Source organism: Lonchura striata, chromosome 17, assembly GCF_046129695.1.
Source record: "Lonchura striata isolate bLonStr1 chromosome 17, bLonStr1.mat, whole genome shotgun sequence".
Taxonomy (NCBI): Eukaryota; Metazoa; Chordata; class Aves; order Passeriformes; family Estrildidae; genus Lonchura; species Lonchura striata.
In genome coordinates, this window is record NC_134619.1 from 7083667 (window position 1) to 7100560 (window position 16894).

The window sequence follows — 16894 nt, forward strand, 5'->3', positions numbered from 1 at the left end:
GCAGAGCTGGAGGCTCCGGCAGCTCCGTTCGGTGTTGTGCAACTCCCCGAGCATCGCCCACCCTTTCACGGGGTGCCACCAGCCCGACCCCGGCCCGGGCAGGGGGGCATCCCAAATTTAAAAAGTGGTCAGAGCACCTCCTGAGTGGGAAAGGCCGTGCAAGGATCATTTAGCCCAACTCCCCGCCCTGCACAGGACTCCCCCAAGGATCACCATCCCTGGGAGATGCCCCCGTGGCACCTGGGTGCCCTTGCCAGGGCTCGGCTGCGGACTGGACTGTGATGCCCCTGGCCCGGGTGGTCTTGCAGAGGGAGCCGCGGCCGTGCCCGTGTCCCCTGGCTGCTGCTGGGCGTGCGGAGCTGCCGGGGGCCGGGGCCGCTCGGCGGTGAGTTTCGGGGATGGGGGGCTAGGAGGGGTGCGGAGCGGCTCAGGTGTGGGGCTGGTTTGGGTGGAGAGCCCTGTGCTGCCGCACGGCCACAGAGCTGCGCGGGCTGCAGGGGCACAGAGGGTGCAGAGCCCTGCAGGGTGTCACACCGTGCAGGTGTAGCACCGTGCAGTGTGTAATGCGCCTTGCAGCACCGTGCTGCACCCCTCAGCGTGCAGGACTGTAGGATGTGCAGCCCCGCTCAGCCTCTCACGGCGCTCGCTGCGCTCCTGCTCGCTCCCTCTTGTGGGAACGGCACCGCTCAGCACCGTCCCCTCGCAGCGGCGACAGAGCCCCGCACACGCCTGTCCCTCAGGGCCGAGCGGGGGTGCTCCCAGCCCTACCCTCTCCCCTCGCTCTGACCCCAGCTCCGACCCTCCCGACCAGACCCTGAGGCTCCAAGTGATGTTTGGGATGGATTCTTCATTCACCAGGCAGATTTCGAGCCTCCAGCCAAGGGCTCCAGGCACGTTTTCCATCACCCTGAGGACTGGGCAGTTGTTTTCTTATTTGAGCCCGGCTCTCCCAAGTCCCACAGGAATTACGGGCAAGCGGGCAGCCCTGCGCAGCTTCTGCTGGGGCAAATTGGAGACCAAATTTGGCCACCTCAGCTCCGCCACAGCAGGAGCTTTCCCTTCCCTGGTGCCATCCCAAGGCTGCCTTTCCCCAGGAAGGTGGCACAGTGGTACCACACCCCCACGGGCAGCGCAGGGACCGGAGTGAAGCCACACCGATCCCACACGAAGTGATGCTCCTGTGCCTGGCAGCACAGCCCAGAACAGCTCCCAGGGGATGCAGGTGGCGCAGGAGGGACCCAGCCACGTGCGGTGGGATGATGGAGAAGGGGAGCAGGGGAAGGATGCGGCCGGGGGCAGCGTGGGGAGAGCCCACGCGTCGTTGTGGAGGACTGGCAGCAGGAAGAGCGCGGCAGCACCGGCACCAGCCGCGCTCTATCAGCGCCCTAATCTCGCAGGGGGATGGGAGAAGCTCTCGAGGGCGGCTGTGGTTCGGTGTCGAGCGCCGGGCTGACGACGCCTGGGGTGCCTCCAGCTCTAACGCCTTCAGCGGGGTTTGCTGAGCGCTGCGTTTTCGGTTTTCATCTCTTCACTCGCCGCGGTGCGGGGCCAAAGATGCTGAGGGAGGGCGCGTCGCTTCCTGCCACACAGCCTGGCACGGCACGGCACGGCACGGCACGGCACGGCACGGGGGCTGCTGTTCCACCCCGCTCCAGTGAGCACCATCGTGCCACCAGGTCAGGCAGCCACTGGCCGTGTGACCAGGGCCACCGTCACTGCCTCGCCACGGCGGCCCTTGGGGCACGATGTGCAGCTCCACCGCGGAGGAGAGGAGGAAGTTTAAGCTCTGGTACACACCCAGCTCACCCAAGCTTTTTTTTTTTGGCACAAGGAGGCTGCAGGACCCACAGGAGCGATGGGGAGGTGAGCAAGGAAGCAAATGCTGAGCAACCCCAGCTTGGCTCCTACCTCAGCCCCGTGCAAGGCTCTGCTCGGGCACAGATCACCCCGTTCAGCAGCTCTTGGTGGCTGTGTATCCCCATTTCAGAGGTGCCAAACCACCCAGCCAGGGCAGGTGCATTCACAGTCACATTGTGCTCACAGCTGCTCTCTCAGCACCAGTTGCACCAGCAGCAGCAGCAGCAAGAGCCCCCAGAACCAGGGATTCAGACTCAGTTTAAGGGTGTAAACCTTCTCTCAGCCTTTTAATGGTGTTTGGCAGAGGGCTGCCCATGGAGACACCCTTGCACGGGTCTGAAAGGGTGGGAATGGAGGATGGAGGAGAGCCCACAGCCCACACCAGTGGAATTTCTGTGTTGCTCTCTGCAGGGTGAGGAGATGGATTCAATGATCCCTTGTGGGTCCTTTCCAGCTCAGGATATTCTATAATTCCATGGAGGCACAAGGCTGACACCATCTCCCCATAGGAAGGGATGTTCTGTGATGGGAGCAAAGCTTCTCAGGGCTGCCTGGGGGCTGGAGGAGGCCCTGGTCTCCCCCAGGCAGTGTGACAAGGACAGAGACCCTCAGTCATGGCAGAAACCTCCTGATGGGGGTCTGATCCTGCAGCCCAAGGCATGGGGCTGGTGCCTGAACCTGCCCTGCCCCAAAACATGACTGGTCCCCACCCTGTCCCCATCTCGGTACCAGTGCCAGCCCTGTCTCACTGGGGTCCCACACAACACCAGCACCCCCAGACTGCCCATCCCGGGACATCCCACCAGCAACCTGCTGGCACTAGCTGGGCTGGGATGGGACAAGGACACTCATAGAAAAGTAACACAAAATATGTACAGAGAGTGAGTGCAGGGCACGGGGCTGTGGTGAGCACAGGGCTGCTGGCACTGTCCCTTTGGCACCTGACGGTGTCCAGCCAGGTGGGAGCCCCTGTGGCACTGCCCCTGCTCCTGGGGGGCTATAGGTTGGTGATGTAAACCTCCAGCCCATTGGCTGCTGTCTGGGCAGAGCCTTTCTGGGACCCCCCTGCCCAGATGTCCACCACGCTCTCGTACAGGTTCTCGGGGACACGGGGCTTCCCTGGCTTGTCCCGTTTTGCTGCCTTCTTCCAGTTAATGTCCACAGCCTCATAGTCAGGGTCAGGGCCACGGGCCTGAGCAGCCCATGCTCTGTCAGGGGGACCTGGGGCTGCTGGGGCCCCCTCCTGCTGGCATGGGGGAGGCCACCCAGACCCTGCCTCCTTCACAGCCCTCGGGGTTGATGCAGAGACCTGGGATTTCTTCTTGGTGGCTTTGCACACCGTCGAGTACATGTCCTCCAGCTGCAAAAGGAAATTTTTTTGGGGTGGAGGTCTGGGGGCAATCCCTGCCCACTGCAGGGTACCCTCATGATTTTGTCCCCCCATCTTCTGATGGAAGCTGTGAGCAGCAGGGGCAATTCCAGGGGCAATGCCAGGAATCCCCAGGAAGATTCTGGCAGCGGATCCTAAGTTATACCTTGCTCCACATATGGGCACTACAAGGAGACAAGGAATTAAATGACCCCCACCATGTGTCCCATCCCTGCTGCCCCCCAGAGTCCTACCTTGGCCTTAGGGGCAGCGCCTGCAGCATCCCCGCAGTGCTGTGCTCCAGGGGGTCCTGCCACAGCCCCATCCTGCTCCTCCACCGACACTGCCTTCTTCACTTTATGGACACAGGCATAATCAGCTGCCCCATGCACAGCCCGTGGAGGGGACACCTGGGTGCCAGCTGGCATGGGGGTCACCGGGGTGCCCTCCCCCCCCACTGCCAGGCACTCATAGACAGCATCTGGTGCTGGTTTCCTCAGCGGGGTGAAGAGCAGGTTGGAGTAGGTCTGGTCGGGGGCTGGGGAAGTGCCCGGGGGCTCAGGGACAGGGATCTGGGGCAGCTCACGGTGCAGGAGGCCAGAGCCATGCAGGGATTCGCCTCCAGGGGCCGTGGGACCGGGAAGATCCAGGCTGGCCGGACGCTGGACTGTGGGAGAGAAGAGGAAATGAGGGGATGCAACAGGCAACCCCTGTGCCAGCGCTGTGGCACGTCTGCCCATGACACTGATGGGCAGCATGGGGACTGCAGGCAGTTGCCAAGGGCCACCAGCCCCTCGGGCTCCACCTGCTCCACGGCCACTCACCGTCGTCTCTGACCTTCACCCGGTACAGCTCGTGCAGCTTCGTGTCCGACTTGCTGAGTGACCGTAGCTGTGTCCGGCAGAGCAGGGCCTGCCGTGGGGGAACAGACAGCCTCAGGCTGGGCTGAGAGCCCAGACCACCCCCAGGCTGATCCTGCCCCCCAAAATGTGCTCTTACCTCATCCACGAGCTTCACCCCATCCGGAGCGACCTTCTTCCTGCCCTTCCTGCAGGGAGAAGTGGGGCTGAGCCCAAGGCAGATGGCAAAGCCAGGGGTGAGGAGCTGGTGTCCCGGGTCCCCAGTGTGGCACTCCCAAAACCCACATCCTGCTTCTTCCCCAGCCCCACAGCAGGGTCTGTGCTGGCTGGGACATCACAGTTGCATCCTGCACCCCACTGAGCTGTGCAGGGCACTGCTGGCACCACCCTCAGCATTGCCCCTGGCATCGCCCCTCCTGCTCACAGCCCAGCCCTCGCTGGGCTGCTCCTCAGGTTTTTGGTTCCAGGGGGCTGTGACACACAGGATGCAGGACCAAGCCAGGTAGAGCTGCACTGGGGCACAGCTGGGGGCTTGGGGTGAGCAGAGCAGCAGAGCCCATGGTCCCAGCTCAGGATGGCTGCACACAGCCTCCACGTGCAGCCACCAAATGCCACTGAGAGATCCCCAGCCCCTCCCAGCCCCAGGAGGGAAGGTGGAGGAGCTGTGGGCAGCACGTACCTTTTACAGGCAGCACACAGGGTGCCCAGGTAGACCAGGCCACCGAGCAGGGCCAGGACAGTGCCAGCTGGCAGGAGCCGGGTCCCTGCTGTCCCCTCGCCGCTGGCAGCAGCCATGGGGGAGCTGCTTGCAGCACCAGTGCAGGGCTGAGCTCTGAGGAGAGAGAACACGAGCTGGAGTTCAGCCAGGAGCTGCTGGGCTCACCATGGCATCAAATAGTGCTCCATGACCCCCAGGGCTGAAGGGACCCCTACAGCACAGTCCCCCAGCAGGGGGTCTCCCTGGATGCTCTGGATGGGGACATTTCACCGGGTGTCCCCATTTTCTGGCCAGCGACTGCTGTCCCCAGAGTCACCATAACACCTCCAGTGCCCAACCCCATGTGGACACTTGGCAGTGGGTGCTCTGTCACCACCAGGGAAAACTTCAGATTTTAGTTCCTTTTGAAAAAAACAATCCAACAGAACCAGCAGGATTTGAGCTCACAATTTGCCACTGAAATGGTGAAAAGGAGATGCCCAGGAGCCCTGAAAACCCTCTGGAGACACACTAGAAATGACAGAGTGCTTTCTGGGGACACCAGGACACCAACCCGGGCTGTGGGATGGGAGTGACACTGCTCCTGAGCATAGGGGAGGCCAGGAAGGACAGGCAGTACGACCCAATTTCCTGAAAACAGGGTGAGCTTCAGCATCTCCTTGCTCTCCCTTCTCATGCCCTGGCCTCAGCAGAACACACCAGGACACCTTCCTTCTGCAATGGATGCACACATTCCCTGTGCCCCAGGTCTGCAGCTGCTCTCTGCTGTGACACCAGAGCAGAAAACACCCCATCTTCCCACCCCTTTCCTCTGCCTAAAGCTGCGCCTTGCCCAAATCCAGCCCTTGTCCCTGTGCTTTTTCAGGGCAAAAATCATTCCCTGCACACTGCAGCAGCACCAGCGCAAGCAGTGCAGGGGCAGGAGGGTGCTGGGGAGCCTGACACAAAGCACAGATGCTCCCCAGCCTGTCAGGATCACCTCCTTCCTTCCCCAGGAGGCTTTTGGTGAGCCCTGTCCCATCATTCCCATGCCACCCTCCCCATCCCTGCTCTGCTGCCAGCACGCTGCAAACCCAAAGCCAAAGGTGACACCCGTTCACCCTCACCAGCATCGATGTGACTGCGGCTCCCAGCTCTGCACAGCTCAGCTCTGTGCACCCTGCTCTACAAAAAAAGGCTGGCCTGTCACCAGCACCCAAGAAATGCCTGATCTGAAGGGAGATGGAGGCAGTTCCTGGAGTAAAACACAGCTTCAAGAAGCCACGGTAGCTGATCCAGGTGGGGCCAGCAGTCGGGTCCCTGGGCAGAGCTGAGCAGGATCAGCTTCCACCAGCACAGATGGGGACCCAGAGATCTGTGGGACGTGCTGAGCACCTCTTACTCACCCTCTTGCATATCTTCATCCGGATGACAAAGCCCAGATGAGTTCTGGTGAGGGGAGCTCCCCTCTCCCCTGCACCCTGGGTCACACAACATCATTGGCACATTTTTACCCCAATAACCAGAAGGTCTTTGCCCATTTGCAGCACCCTTTTATCTGCAAGCATCCTTTTATCTAAGAACTTCCCATGCCTTTAGAAACAGCCCTGACTGAAGCATGAACCCTGGAGAGCAATTATTTCAAGGTAGAAAGTGAGACAAAGAGGTTTTAAGGACTAACCAGGCTGGACAGACTGGCTTAGATCAGAGCTGGGAAGGGGAGGCTGCTCCCTTTCCAATGTTTTAATTAGACAACACAGCTTTTCTGTCTGAGCATAATTTAATTATTCGGATTACCTGCAACAAGGCCTGTGTGTTAAGACAGGGCCTGGAGCTCCTTGCTGGACTCGTTCAGCTCATTAGAGTGATGGAATCATGGGCTGCAGGACCAGGGCAGAGCTGAGAGCTGGAGTTGAGCAGACAAACTTCTAGCAAGGTTTGACGTCTGGGAGCTGGTGTGATGTTGGAATCAAGGTGGGAGCTTTCAGCATGCTGAGGCAGGCACACACAGGGCAGCTTATCCCACAGCAGGGGGATTTGTCATCCCTGAATTTTGAAGATTGAGAGACTTCCTTGAGTAGGAATGAATGCAGAGAAATTCTTCTGGCCTACTTTCTGTCGAGCAGGTCGGTGGTTGCTCCAGGATTTCTGAGCAGTGAAACCATGCAGTGCATGCTCCTCCTCAGTGCTCAGGCTCACCAGTCACTGGCAGAAGCCACTTCTTAGGGCAAAACACGTTGGGTCTCCCAAAATCACAGATCTGTGAGCAGAACCCAGCGCCTGACTAAAGACACTCAGGTAGGAACGAGCAGGTTTGCAAGGCAAAGTCTCAGCCACACCTTCTGAAACCTACACCTGAATTTCCTGCCAATAAAATTATTGATGATCTGCCTGTCCTGGGGCTGCTCCCTGGGGCAGGACACTCAGCAGACGTTTCCTAAGGCGCTGGCTCTGCCAGCCCAGCCGAGGTGGCTTTGGAGGGACGGCGGGCACAGCCCTTGCATACGTGTGACAACACCCACAGCCCCCTGAGCAGGATCACTCCCCTCTGTGTGACACCCCAGCACAGACACCTTTAAGGCAGATGGGTTGCTGCTCCAGGACGTGGGAGTTTTGTGTGAGTCCTACAAAAGGTGCAAGTTCCTCATCTGGGCTTCCTGAAAGCAAGATTAAATTCACTGCAAAACCAAGTGTTGCTGCTGATGATTCTGCCTGGCCTCTGATTCATCTCCCCAGATAAAACCACACAGTGTTCAGTGCAGGGTGGCAAGAAAAAAAGTCTGCAAAGCTACTTAAAGCCTATTTGCACAAAACCAACAGGAACATTTTGAGCTGATTTCCATCAGCCACTGTGCACACAGCTTCAGCAAACTCTGCTCAGGTACCCCAGGGAGTTGTGCTTCAAAAAAAGGCCCAAGAAGCAGAAGTAGATAGATCTTTTTTCTTTTCAATTACAAAAGGAGAAAGCTCTGTTTACAGTCAGTCACAACATTGAATCTGCCCTGGACCATGGGGTGTAATTAGCGAATTTTAAGACTATTTCAAAAAAGCAGGCATGAGATCTTACCCACTTTGTTTATATCTGTAATGAGATTTCATGGTCAAACACCTCTGGGGGCTTTTCATTTAGAGTGCCAACCATACTTTTAAATGCCAGACCCAAATGCCTGAAAACTTGGATGCAGACTTCTGGCTGCAGTTCTGATCACTGCTGATGATAAAATACAACTTTAAAACTTTCAGGTGAGCGACTGTCAGCCCACACCACAGGCTCTGCTCAAGGCTGAAACCATTTCAGCACTTTGCTTTCTTCCTGCCCTTCCCTGGTTGCTGAACACTTGCTTGGGCAGAAAAATGCTCTTTTAAGGCAAGAAGCAGCTCAAGAGGTTTTCTGCAGATCTGAGCCACAGCAGGAGACCAGCAGAGAGCTTGGAGCTGCTGTCATGAGGAGCCAGATTCCAAACTACAGCATGGCTGTGTTAAGGAGATGTGTCTTCCCCAGAACCATCTGCCTGCCACAGTGGTTTCCTTTGCCACAGATGCACTACTTCTACATCATCTTAGGTTTCCAGAAGACAGCATTTCAGGGACCACATTCTGAAGCCTCCTCACCCAGAGAAAGAGCTCAGCACTTTCCTATTGCACACACCAGCAATACTCCTGTCCCCCACCCCACAAAACAACTGGAAATTTCCACAATGCCAGGGGCCTCTGAATTGATTTCATTCACCCCAAAAGCAACGGGCTCCCACTCAGCCTCCAGACCCCAGCCATGGGATCCCAGCAGCACTGCCAAGCTCCACCACCTTTTCTTCCCTTTCAAGCTCAGCTACAGAGCACAAAGCACGGAACGACACAGCTTGGAACCCAATTCACAAAGCTGAACCCAGCTGAGGGTTCCCAGAGCAGAGCAGAGCAGGAATCCTGCCTCTCCAGTCTATCCAGCCCCAAGAGCATCTCTGACAATGCTGATTTTGGTATACATTGGGGGTTTAAGGTTTCCCCCCAGTTTAGCTGCAGAGTCCTCATTTCCCAGGCAGGAAAGCCACCACCACTTACTTGCAGGAACTCAAAATCCGGTGAGTGTGGAGCACAGGGATCCAATCACGCTCTCCTCCCTGCCGGCCAGCCTGGAGAATTTCATTTTTTATCCCGCAGCAAGTCCCAGTCAGGGCCTCCCGCACATTTCCAACATCCCGAGGTGAGCTCTCCCGCTCGCCGAGGAGCAGCCGGCTGTGAGCAGACACAGAGCACACACGCCACGGCTTCCTGGCCGCGGAGGCGGTGGTTTCAGCCCGGGCTAGGCTGGGTCTGTGCTCGCAGCCGGGCTCCCGGCACACCCGAGCACCGCTCCCCGCCCGGCTGCTGCGGGAGCGCCGGGCGGTGCGAGGAAAGAACGGGCAGCCCCGGATCCTCATCACCTTGCAAATGAGCAACGCCTTACAAGGAGAGAGGGGGGAAAAAGAAACACCAACTTTATTCAGCGGGGATGTGAACTGCGCTGGGTGGGAGGTGGCAGCCGCTGGAATAGGAGTCTGACAAGTCAGGCTGTGGAGATCCCAAGGGTCAAAATAGGACCTGGCAAAGACACAGGGCTCATACAGCCAGTTCCTAAGAGATGATGATGTTCAACAGCCTCACAGCACAAAATAAACCCCTCAAATTTTCTCTGCCCAGCTCAGCTTTCCAATCACGGCCGCTCCAGTGAGCATCCATGCTAAGCTGGGCACATTAATCCTTGTCATTACTTAGCACTCAAGTGTGAGAAACAAACAGTCATTTGTGAGGGAAGGGCCATTGTTAAACCCTTGAGTTGAGCCCCGTGTGTGGAGAACACGAATTCAGAACAATGACGACAGTACAGCCAATTTCAATAGGAAGGGATGGATGTTTAAGTGCCTGAGGCAGCCCATGACACATCCCACATCCACAGCATGATCCAGGTGCTCTTCAGGAGCACAGACTCACTCCCACAGGCTTCCTGAAGATGTTCATCTTGTTTGGTTTTGCTGTCTCGCTGCGTTTCTGAGGTGTGTCTGCAGCCACGTGAAATCCCACACAACCTGAATGGCTCTGATCGTATCTTCTTCAGTCTCAGATTTTCTTGTTTGTTTGGCAGCCTGACCCTGCAAATCAGGCACTGCCCTGCCCAGGCTGACAGCTTGTTTTTTAATCTCTTCTTAGGGATAGATAAAAAAGGGGGTACTAAAGGAACCTTTTCATTTGAAAAATTGCTCACAGAATAAAAGGAAGTTGGTTCTTTAAATTAAAAAAAAAAATTGGTGTCCTTAAGATACTGGCATGAATTGCAAACTATTTTTGTTTTTTTAAAAAAAAGCCTTTACAACACAGAAATCCCACCAGATGATGAAACCAGCATCTCTGAGGCAAGGACCAGCCACCACCACCACAGAATGTAACCAAGGGGAGAGGACATCCCTCCTGTCCAAACACTTTCCACATGGCAGGGAAGAGCATCTGGCTTGCCTGGCCTGCTTCCAGCCCAGCCCCAAGCTCTCCCACTGCTGGGCTGCACACTGGGCTCATCCTGATCCTCCTCTTTGTGCTCATCCAGGGCCCAGTCCAACCTGGATCTGGGTCCTGAGTTTTTTAGTAAAAGGACCCGTGCCCAGTGAGCCACCTTGGACAGAAAAACCCAACTAATGGTGGCAAAAATCACAAGGTTCCCTGTGGAGTTGTTTCTGAATAGGTTTGGGAATTCTGTTATGCTGCTGGCTTATTCCCCCAGCAATGGCACTCTACTTGTGGAACCAGGCAGCTTTCCATGCCAAGCCAATGAGTTTGGCTACAGCATGGCCTGGGATACTCTTACAGTCAAACTGCTGAAATCTGATGCTCCAGGCTGCTGGTTCCACCTCCGAACTGTCAGTTTTCTGTCTCTTCTTTACAAGAGGGCTACAAAGAACTTCTCCCCCCAAAATGGAGTTCTCAGATAAAACCCACAGTAAAAAACAGAAGGCAGAGAGCAGCTAAAGCACTTGACCTTTGATGTTTTCACCCAGCCATGGTCGGGATGCTGCCTGCACCTGTGCTTGGCAGGTGGCCACAGACAGAAGCCACAGTTAATGGCAGGATGTGGGGCTGTCCAAACCCCCTCAGCTGGTTTGTAGCCAGCAGTGTTATCACCTGAGCTCCCACAGACTCTGGATGGAGCTGCTACTGTAGGGAAAAGGAAGGAAAGAAGTGTGCAAGAGAGCAGAGAATTGTATCCCTTGTAGCTAGGCCTCATCCAAGGCCCAACTCACTGAATGCTTTCAGGGCTGGATGGATGTGCACTCCTCCCCCTCCCAGAAGAGCTCAGAAGAATCCAGAAACTGCTGCTTTTTTGCCCAGTTTTAGGCTGAGCAGCCTGAGGCCCAGCACAGCAGGAGAGCTCATTGAGACTCTGAGGCTAGGAGCACTAGAAGGACAACTCCTGCAGTCCAACACCTTCCTCAGCACCTAGAACTCAGTCATCTTCTTGTGGGTGTCTGCTTTCTTCTGCTCCCGCTGTAGCCTGGCTTCCTGGGCCTGCAGCTGCCCCAGCTGCTTGTGGGCATCAGCCAGCTTCTCCTCCAGCTGAGCTGCAGCAATGCTGTGCCTGAAAGCAAGAAGCACAGTGGCAATGTCATCCTGCATGGTAAGATCCAAAGCTTTTTCCATCCCAGGAGGGTTTGCCCTTTCCTGTAGGATCAGCCCAAGGGACCTGCTGAGAACCAGGAATAACCTGATGCTCAGCACTATCTGGGCTAGGGAATGTCCTCTTGGGATGCTCAACAGTAGTGCTGCAGAGGTGGTCACAAGAAGGACTCCAGCACCTTTCCTCAGAGAGCTCCTCTCATTGTCACAGAATTCCAGCCAAAGGACTCCAGACACATCTGCCAGTGTCCATGCTGGTCTGAAGCACACACTGAACTCTCTCCTCCACTTCCCCTTAAGTCCCATCCAGATACATTTCACTTGTTCCTCCCACATCTCATTTGAAGCCCACTCTGCCCCAAAGCACCACCAACTCGATCCCAAAGAACGTTTTCCTACCGCCCGATGTTGCGCGCCAGGGCCTGCTGGATTCCCCTGATATCCCTCTGTGTTTGTTCAATCTTCTCCGTGGTCTGGAAGAGGCTGACACTCAGGGCCTTCTTGGTGCTCTTGCTGGCGTGGTAGATCTCTTTGCTGTTCCTCTGGGGCAGAGCCATCCCCCCAGCCCTGTCCCCGGCGCTCTTCCCGCGCAGTTTCTCGTTCAGGAAGTCAAACACGTTGCGCGGGGCCTTACGGCCGCCCGGCTGTCCAGAGCTGCTTCCCTTTGCTCGGCATTTCCTCGATTTGCCTGGCTCCAGCTTCCCCTGCTTCTTCTTCTGAAGCACCTCAGCACATTGGTCCAGGGACTTCCCTCGAGGAAGCACCACAGCCTGCACTGGCTCCACTCTGCCCTCGCCGTTCTTCCCTAAGCCTGAGGAGAGACTCCGAGTCATTACAGCATTCTCTCGCCGAGTCACCTCCCCCCACAAGCTCACGCTGACAGTCACAAGCTTAAAACAAGCTAAGAGGCTTCTGAAGTACCAAAAGTTGGAACTTCTGTCCAAGCCAAGGGACCAGCAAAGGCCAGGCCAGGAGCCTTTCACAGCAGGAGATTTGTGATTCCAAGCCCGAGGCCATTTGTCAGGCCGGTTTCTGTGAAACCGGGTTCAGCCTCACATCCTCAGCTTCTCAAGCCACGTTCTACTTAAAACTGGTTTGGTTCCTCTGGGAGAACCAGAGACACAGAGGCTCTCCCAGAGCCCCCAAGGCTCCATGCAATTTGGGTGGGAGCAGCGAGTTCAGCAGGCTTTGAAGTCTGTGTCCAGGCCAGGAGATGCATTAACACAGACATCAGAAGCTTTGCAGATCAGCTCCCCTCCACCTCCAGCCTTTGAACATTCCACAGCGTTCTCACGGCTTTGATCAGGAACTTGACCGTGCTTCCAGGTGCCTCCACTGTCTGCCATTACCATACAGGGGTTGGTGCCCCACATGCCTGTACTTCCATGAAATAACTCATCCCTCTTCCCTCCAACACTGCTGTGATCTACCACATTGCTTAAGCCTCAGCCAAGTGGCCCTTCAGCACAGAAAAGTTCTGGCTTCAACCAAAATCTTGGGTTTTTCTTAACAGCCCCAGGACCACCCTCTGCCCCTTACCTTTTCCAAACTCATATCCCATCTGAACAAGCAGTTTGGAGCCAATGCCACGAGTATGGGCCTCCCAGCCACCGAAAGAGGAGCTGCAGGCAGGGGTCCATTCCCCGTTCTCTGGAACCCCTGAATCTATCACTGCGGTACAGAAGAGGAGAATCAGTGAAACTGGAATCATGAATAAAGCTGCTGTGTGGAGCATTCCTCACAGGACAGTACTATTCACTTCTCCAACCCTAAAACCATTTGGTCATGCCTCCAGCTTTACTCAGTTCTTACTGAATTGTCACCTTCCATGAACTGCACAGGAGTGATTGAAATGTGAGGTTTCACTTGATTTAATGTACATACCATCTCCCAGTAAGAGGCAGAATCACCCAGGAGTTTTATGATTCTTTTCCTTCCTTCCAGGATAACAATACAGACTCATGTACACATCTGAGTAGAATTTAGCACACTGCCACCTAATATTATCCTGTGCCTCCAGCTCCTGTCTCTGGTATGAGACTCCTTCAGGCCACGGCATTAATTCTGTGTTATTAGGATCCAATAATTTTTGTCAGGTTAAATGTAAAGAGCTCTAGGACATGACTTTGTCCCTGTGATGCAGCTGTGGCACCACCAGAGGGACAGCACTGCCTGTGCCACTTCCAAGAAGTCACTTGGGCAATCTCTGTGTCACCTTTCAGCAGCAAAACAGGGCATGGCTGTTCCTGCAGCCTCACTGAGGCACTGGAAGAGCCCAACACTCCCATTTCCTTGGGTCTCACATTCCTGGGTCATGGAGCTCCCAGGGATGATTCACTTATTCACTCAGCTCAGCCAGACATGTAAGAAACAGGCTCAGAGCTTGGAACTCTAAAATATCACACCCTCTTCTTCCACTTGTAGGAAGTTCTCCAGCCTTCATTAGCCCAGGGATTTGCACAAAGATTTTAGTTTGCAGTTATAGCATAACAGCCAGTTACTGTTCTTAATCTTTTAGGAACACATAAAGAGATCATGTGCTCTTTCATCAGAGGTGAGACACTCAGAGTGAGAGCTCCAGGACAGTCAGCCAGTCCCAGAGAAAAGAAGAACAAAATCCCAAGTCACTTTTGTTCACATTCTCCCCACTCCCTTACCTTTGGCATAACCAGAATCATCCACACTGTCCTCATCAGACTCGCCAGATTCAGCAGCATCTTCACTTCTCAGGGGTGGAATGACACTGTCCCCTTCCACCACGGCCTCCTTGAGGAGCAGGGAGTCAAATTTCACCGTGTAGTAACCACTGTCCACATCTACAGAGGGCACAGCAAGGACAGGAGCTGCAGCACACAGGGAGCTAAAGCAGAGTCAGCTCCAGCAGAACAACACAGGACAGGGGGGAGTCCCAAGGAATAGTTCTAAAAAATTCTGGGTTTAATCTGTGATTTTTATTTCTGTCTGGGAGGGGGAAGCACTCACTGCAATGAAAAGCTATTTCCACAATTCCTCTGTTGATACCCAAAAGTTTATCTCTACAAATAAAAAAAAAATGGGCTGTTGAGAAATAGAATTAAAAAGAAGTTAGACTTGCTCCCTTCTGACTTTTAACAACAGTTAAAAGAAAGATGGAAAGAAGGAATAAATCCTTCCTCTTCCCAAGACAGAGGGAGGCCTGTATCAGCAGCTGCTGGGCAGGGCCAGCTCCCCTGGTTTTTGTTTAAACAAGACAGATTACTGCCATTCTCACCTACTATACATGTAAATTCCTGCAGTCCCTCCCTCTTCCCTGGAGCAGTTAATGACCTCGTAGTCATTTCCTTTCCACATTCTTGCTCTTTGTATCTCCTGTTTCCCAGCCAATTCTCTCTAGCCTCACAAAACTCAGACAGTTTCCTCAGCTAGGTCAAGATCTTGCCACAGAGTTTATGTTTTTCTGTCATTAACCACAATGCCAAGTTACAGACCCACATAAGCCTCAGCCTCCACCTTCCCCCTGGGCAAGCCCCTGCCCCCCTCACCGGTGATTTTGGCCGTGTACCAGATCCCATCACTGTGCTTGGCCAGGCAGGCTGAGCCCACCCCCAGACTGCTCAGGTCGGGCTCCTGGAATGGCTGGAGCTCCTCTACGGACACCACCTGACCATGGGAAAACCTGCAGGGAAGGAGGAACAGGAGTTTTCAAATGAAAATCCCTTCCTTCCTCAAAAGAAATGCACACGAGTGTCAGAGGTGAGGAACCTTCACCATAATCAGGAAGGTGTGACCACGTGCTGTTGTAATTATAAAGTTGTTCATGTTTCACTTTAAACATGTTATTTATGTCATGGTACAAAGAATGTGTCTCACCCCAGAGAATTAAACTTCCTTGCTAGTGACACATCCAATTAAAAAGTTCCTGACTATGGGGATAAACAGGATCAGAGACAGGCAGGGCTCCAGCACCTTCACAAAGGCGAGGATCTCAGCCCAGCTCCAGCCCAGCACCTTCACTGGGGCTGATCCTGGTGAAGATCCACAAAAATGGAGCCTATACAACCTCCCTGTGCAACTGCCATGTGTGCATTACCCACAGACTTGGGTGTTTTGTTTTAAAATACTTCATCAGTCGTTAATTCAGCCACTCAGTTATGTAACATCTCTGCATCTTTCCCACAGGATTTTCCACTTCATCTGTGCATCAGCTATAGAGAGCAGCCAAACTGGTGCCACTGCTCACCACAGCACATTTTAAAAACACTAAGGCACAATCTCCCTGGGTAAGAAAGCCACAGAGCACTTGAGGAGGAGGATTAACCCTCTGAACGACAAGGCCTCTCCCACCCCTCTCTCTTTACCGACAGTTCTCCTTAAATCTGCACTTGTCATCCAGGAAGAAGGGGCAGGGCTTCAGGGACTTGTGGGTGGGGTACAGGTAGAGCACCCTGACCCCTGCACTGCCGTCCTCCAGCTCCTCTGTCCCCACAATCATGGCATTGTGGTACTCCAGGGTTCCCCAGGAGCTGTAGTAGGGGGCTTTGACCTTCATCCCGCTCAACCCCTCCTCCTCCTCCTCCCTCTCAGACTCCTCCTCCTCTTCACTGCACTTGGATTTGGGTTTATCCCCCGTTTCTCCCTCTCTCTCCGAGGAGATCTCGTTGCCATCAGCTGCAGGCTCCTCATCTGCTCCAAGCCCAGCAATGGCTTCCTTAAAAGCAGCGTATTCCTCATCTTGGGTAGAGCTCTCCCGGTGGGAATCCTGCCCTGGGAGACCTGCTGGGGAGGAGGAGGAGGCATCTGTGTCCAGAGTGGCCAGAAGTTTGCTCTTTTTCACAGCCACCAGGCTGGACTCGGTCAGTTCTATCAGCTGCTTCAAATCCTCCTGCAGCTGCATCAGGTCCGACTGCTGCGATGGGTCCTGGCCCGCCCCCAGCGCTAGCTCCACCTGCTCCAGCTGGGCGTTGTAGGTCTGGATCGCTGCTTCCAGACTCTCTTCATCCATTTTCAGCACAACAAAGGCGCTTTTGCCCGCGTTCTCTCCACGAACTCAAAACATTCAGAGTTTACTCAAGTACTTTGGGATAACAAGTCCTCGCCTGCAGAAGCGACATCTACCCGCCGTCCCGCTCTTTCCCTCGGAAATGCCCAGGGCGATGCTCCTGCTGGAAACAGACGACAAGAGGAGACGGGAGAGTCCGAGGAGAGGCCGGGCCTGGCCCTGCCCTCCACCGCCACGGAGTCCACTCTCGCCCACCGGGCCCCCGCACGGCACCGCTCCTCCCGCAGCCTGGGCGCTCCCTCAGCCCCAGAGCTGCGGCACCTCCCTGAGCCGCCACTGGCCCCTCGGCGGCCGCACCGCGCCCTCAGCAGCCTCAGTCCCGGCGAGCCGCCGCCATGGCACCCGCCATGACACCCCTCTTCCGGCCGCAGCGCCCCCACTTCCGCTGCGCTCGCAGCGCGTCACCCACGCAGTACCGGGCGCTGGGCATTCCG

At 55.4% G+C, this 16894-nt stretch overlaps 2 protein-coding genes across 2 annotated transcripts; both read right to left on the bottom strand.

The window, feature by feature from the left end:
* Nucleotides 1-2854: 2854 nt before the first annotated feature.
* Nucleotides 2855-4881, bottom strand: LIME1 (Lck interacting transmembrane adaptor 1). The gene is made up of 5 exons (XM_077787075.1): nt 4766-4881; nt 4226-4274; nt 4051-4138; nt 3481-3893; nt 2855-3217 (listed from the first exon to the last, which is right to left on the bottom strand). Exons 1-5 carry the CDS (start codon nt 4879-4881, stop codon nt 2855-2857), a joined length of 1029 nt encoding a protein of 342 aa, XP_077643201.1.
* A 4353-nt stretch (nt 4882-9234) lies between these two features.
* On the bottom strand, nt 9235-16818 carry ZGPAT (zinc finger CCCH-type and G-patch domain containing). Its single transcript, XM_021527424.2, has 6 exons — nt 15760-16818; nt 14944-15077; nt 14080-14238; nt 12962-13093; nt 11822-12233; nt 9235-11384 (listed from the first exon to the last, which is right to left on the bottom strand). Exons 1-6 carry the CDS (start codon nt 16401-16403, stop codon nt 11246-11248), a joined length of 1620 nt encoding a protein of 539 aa, XP_021383099.2. The 5' UTR covers nt 16404-16818; the 3' UTR covers nt 9235-11245.
* Between the last annotated feature and the right edge of the window lie 76 nt (nt 16819-16894).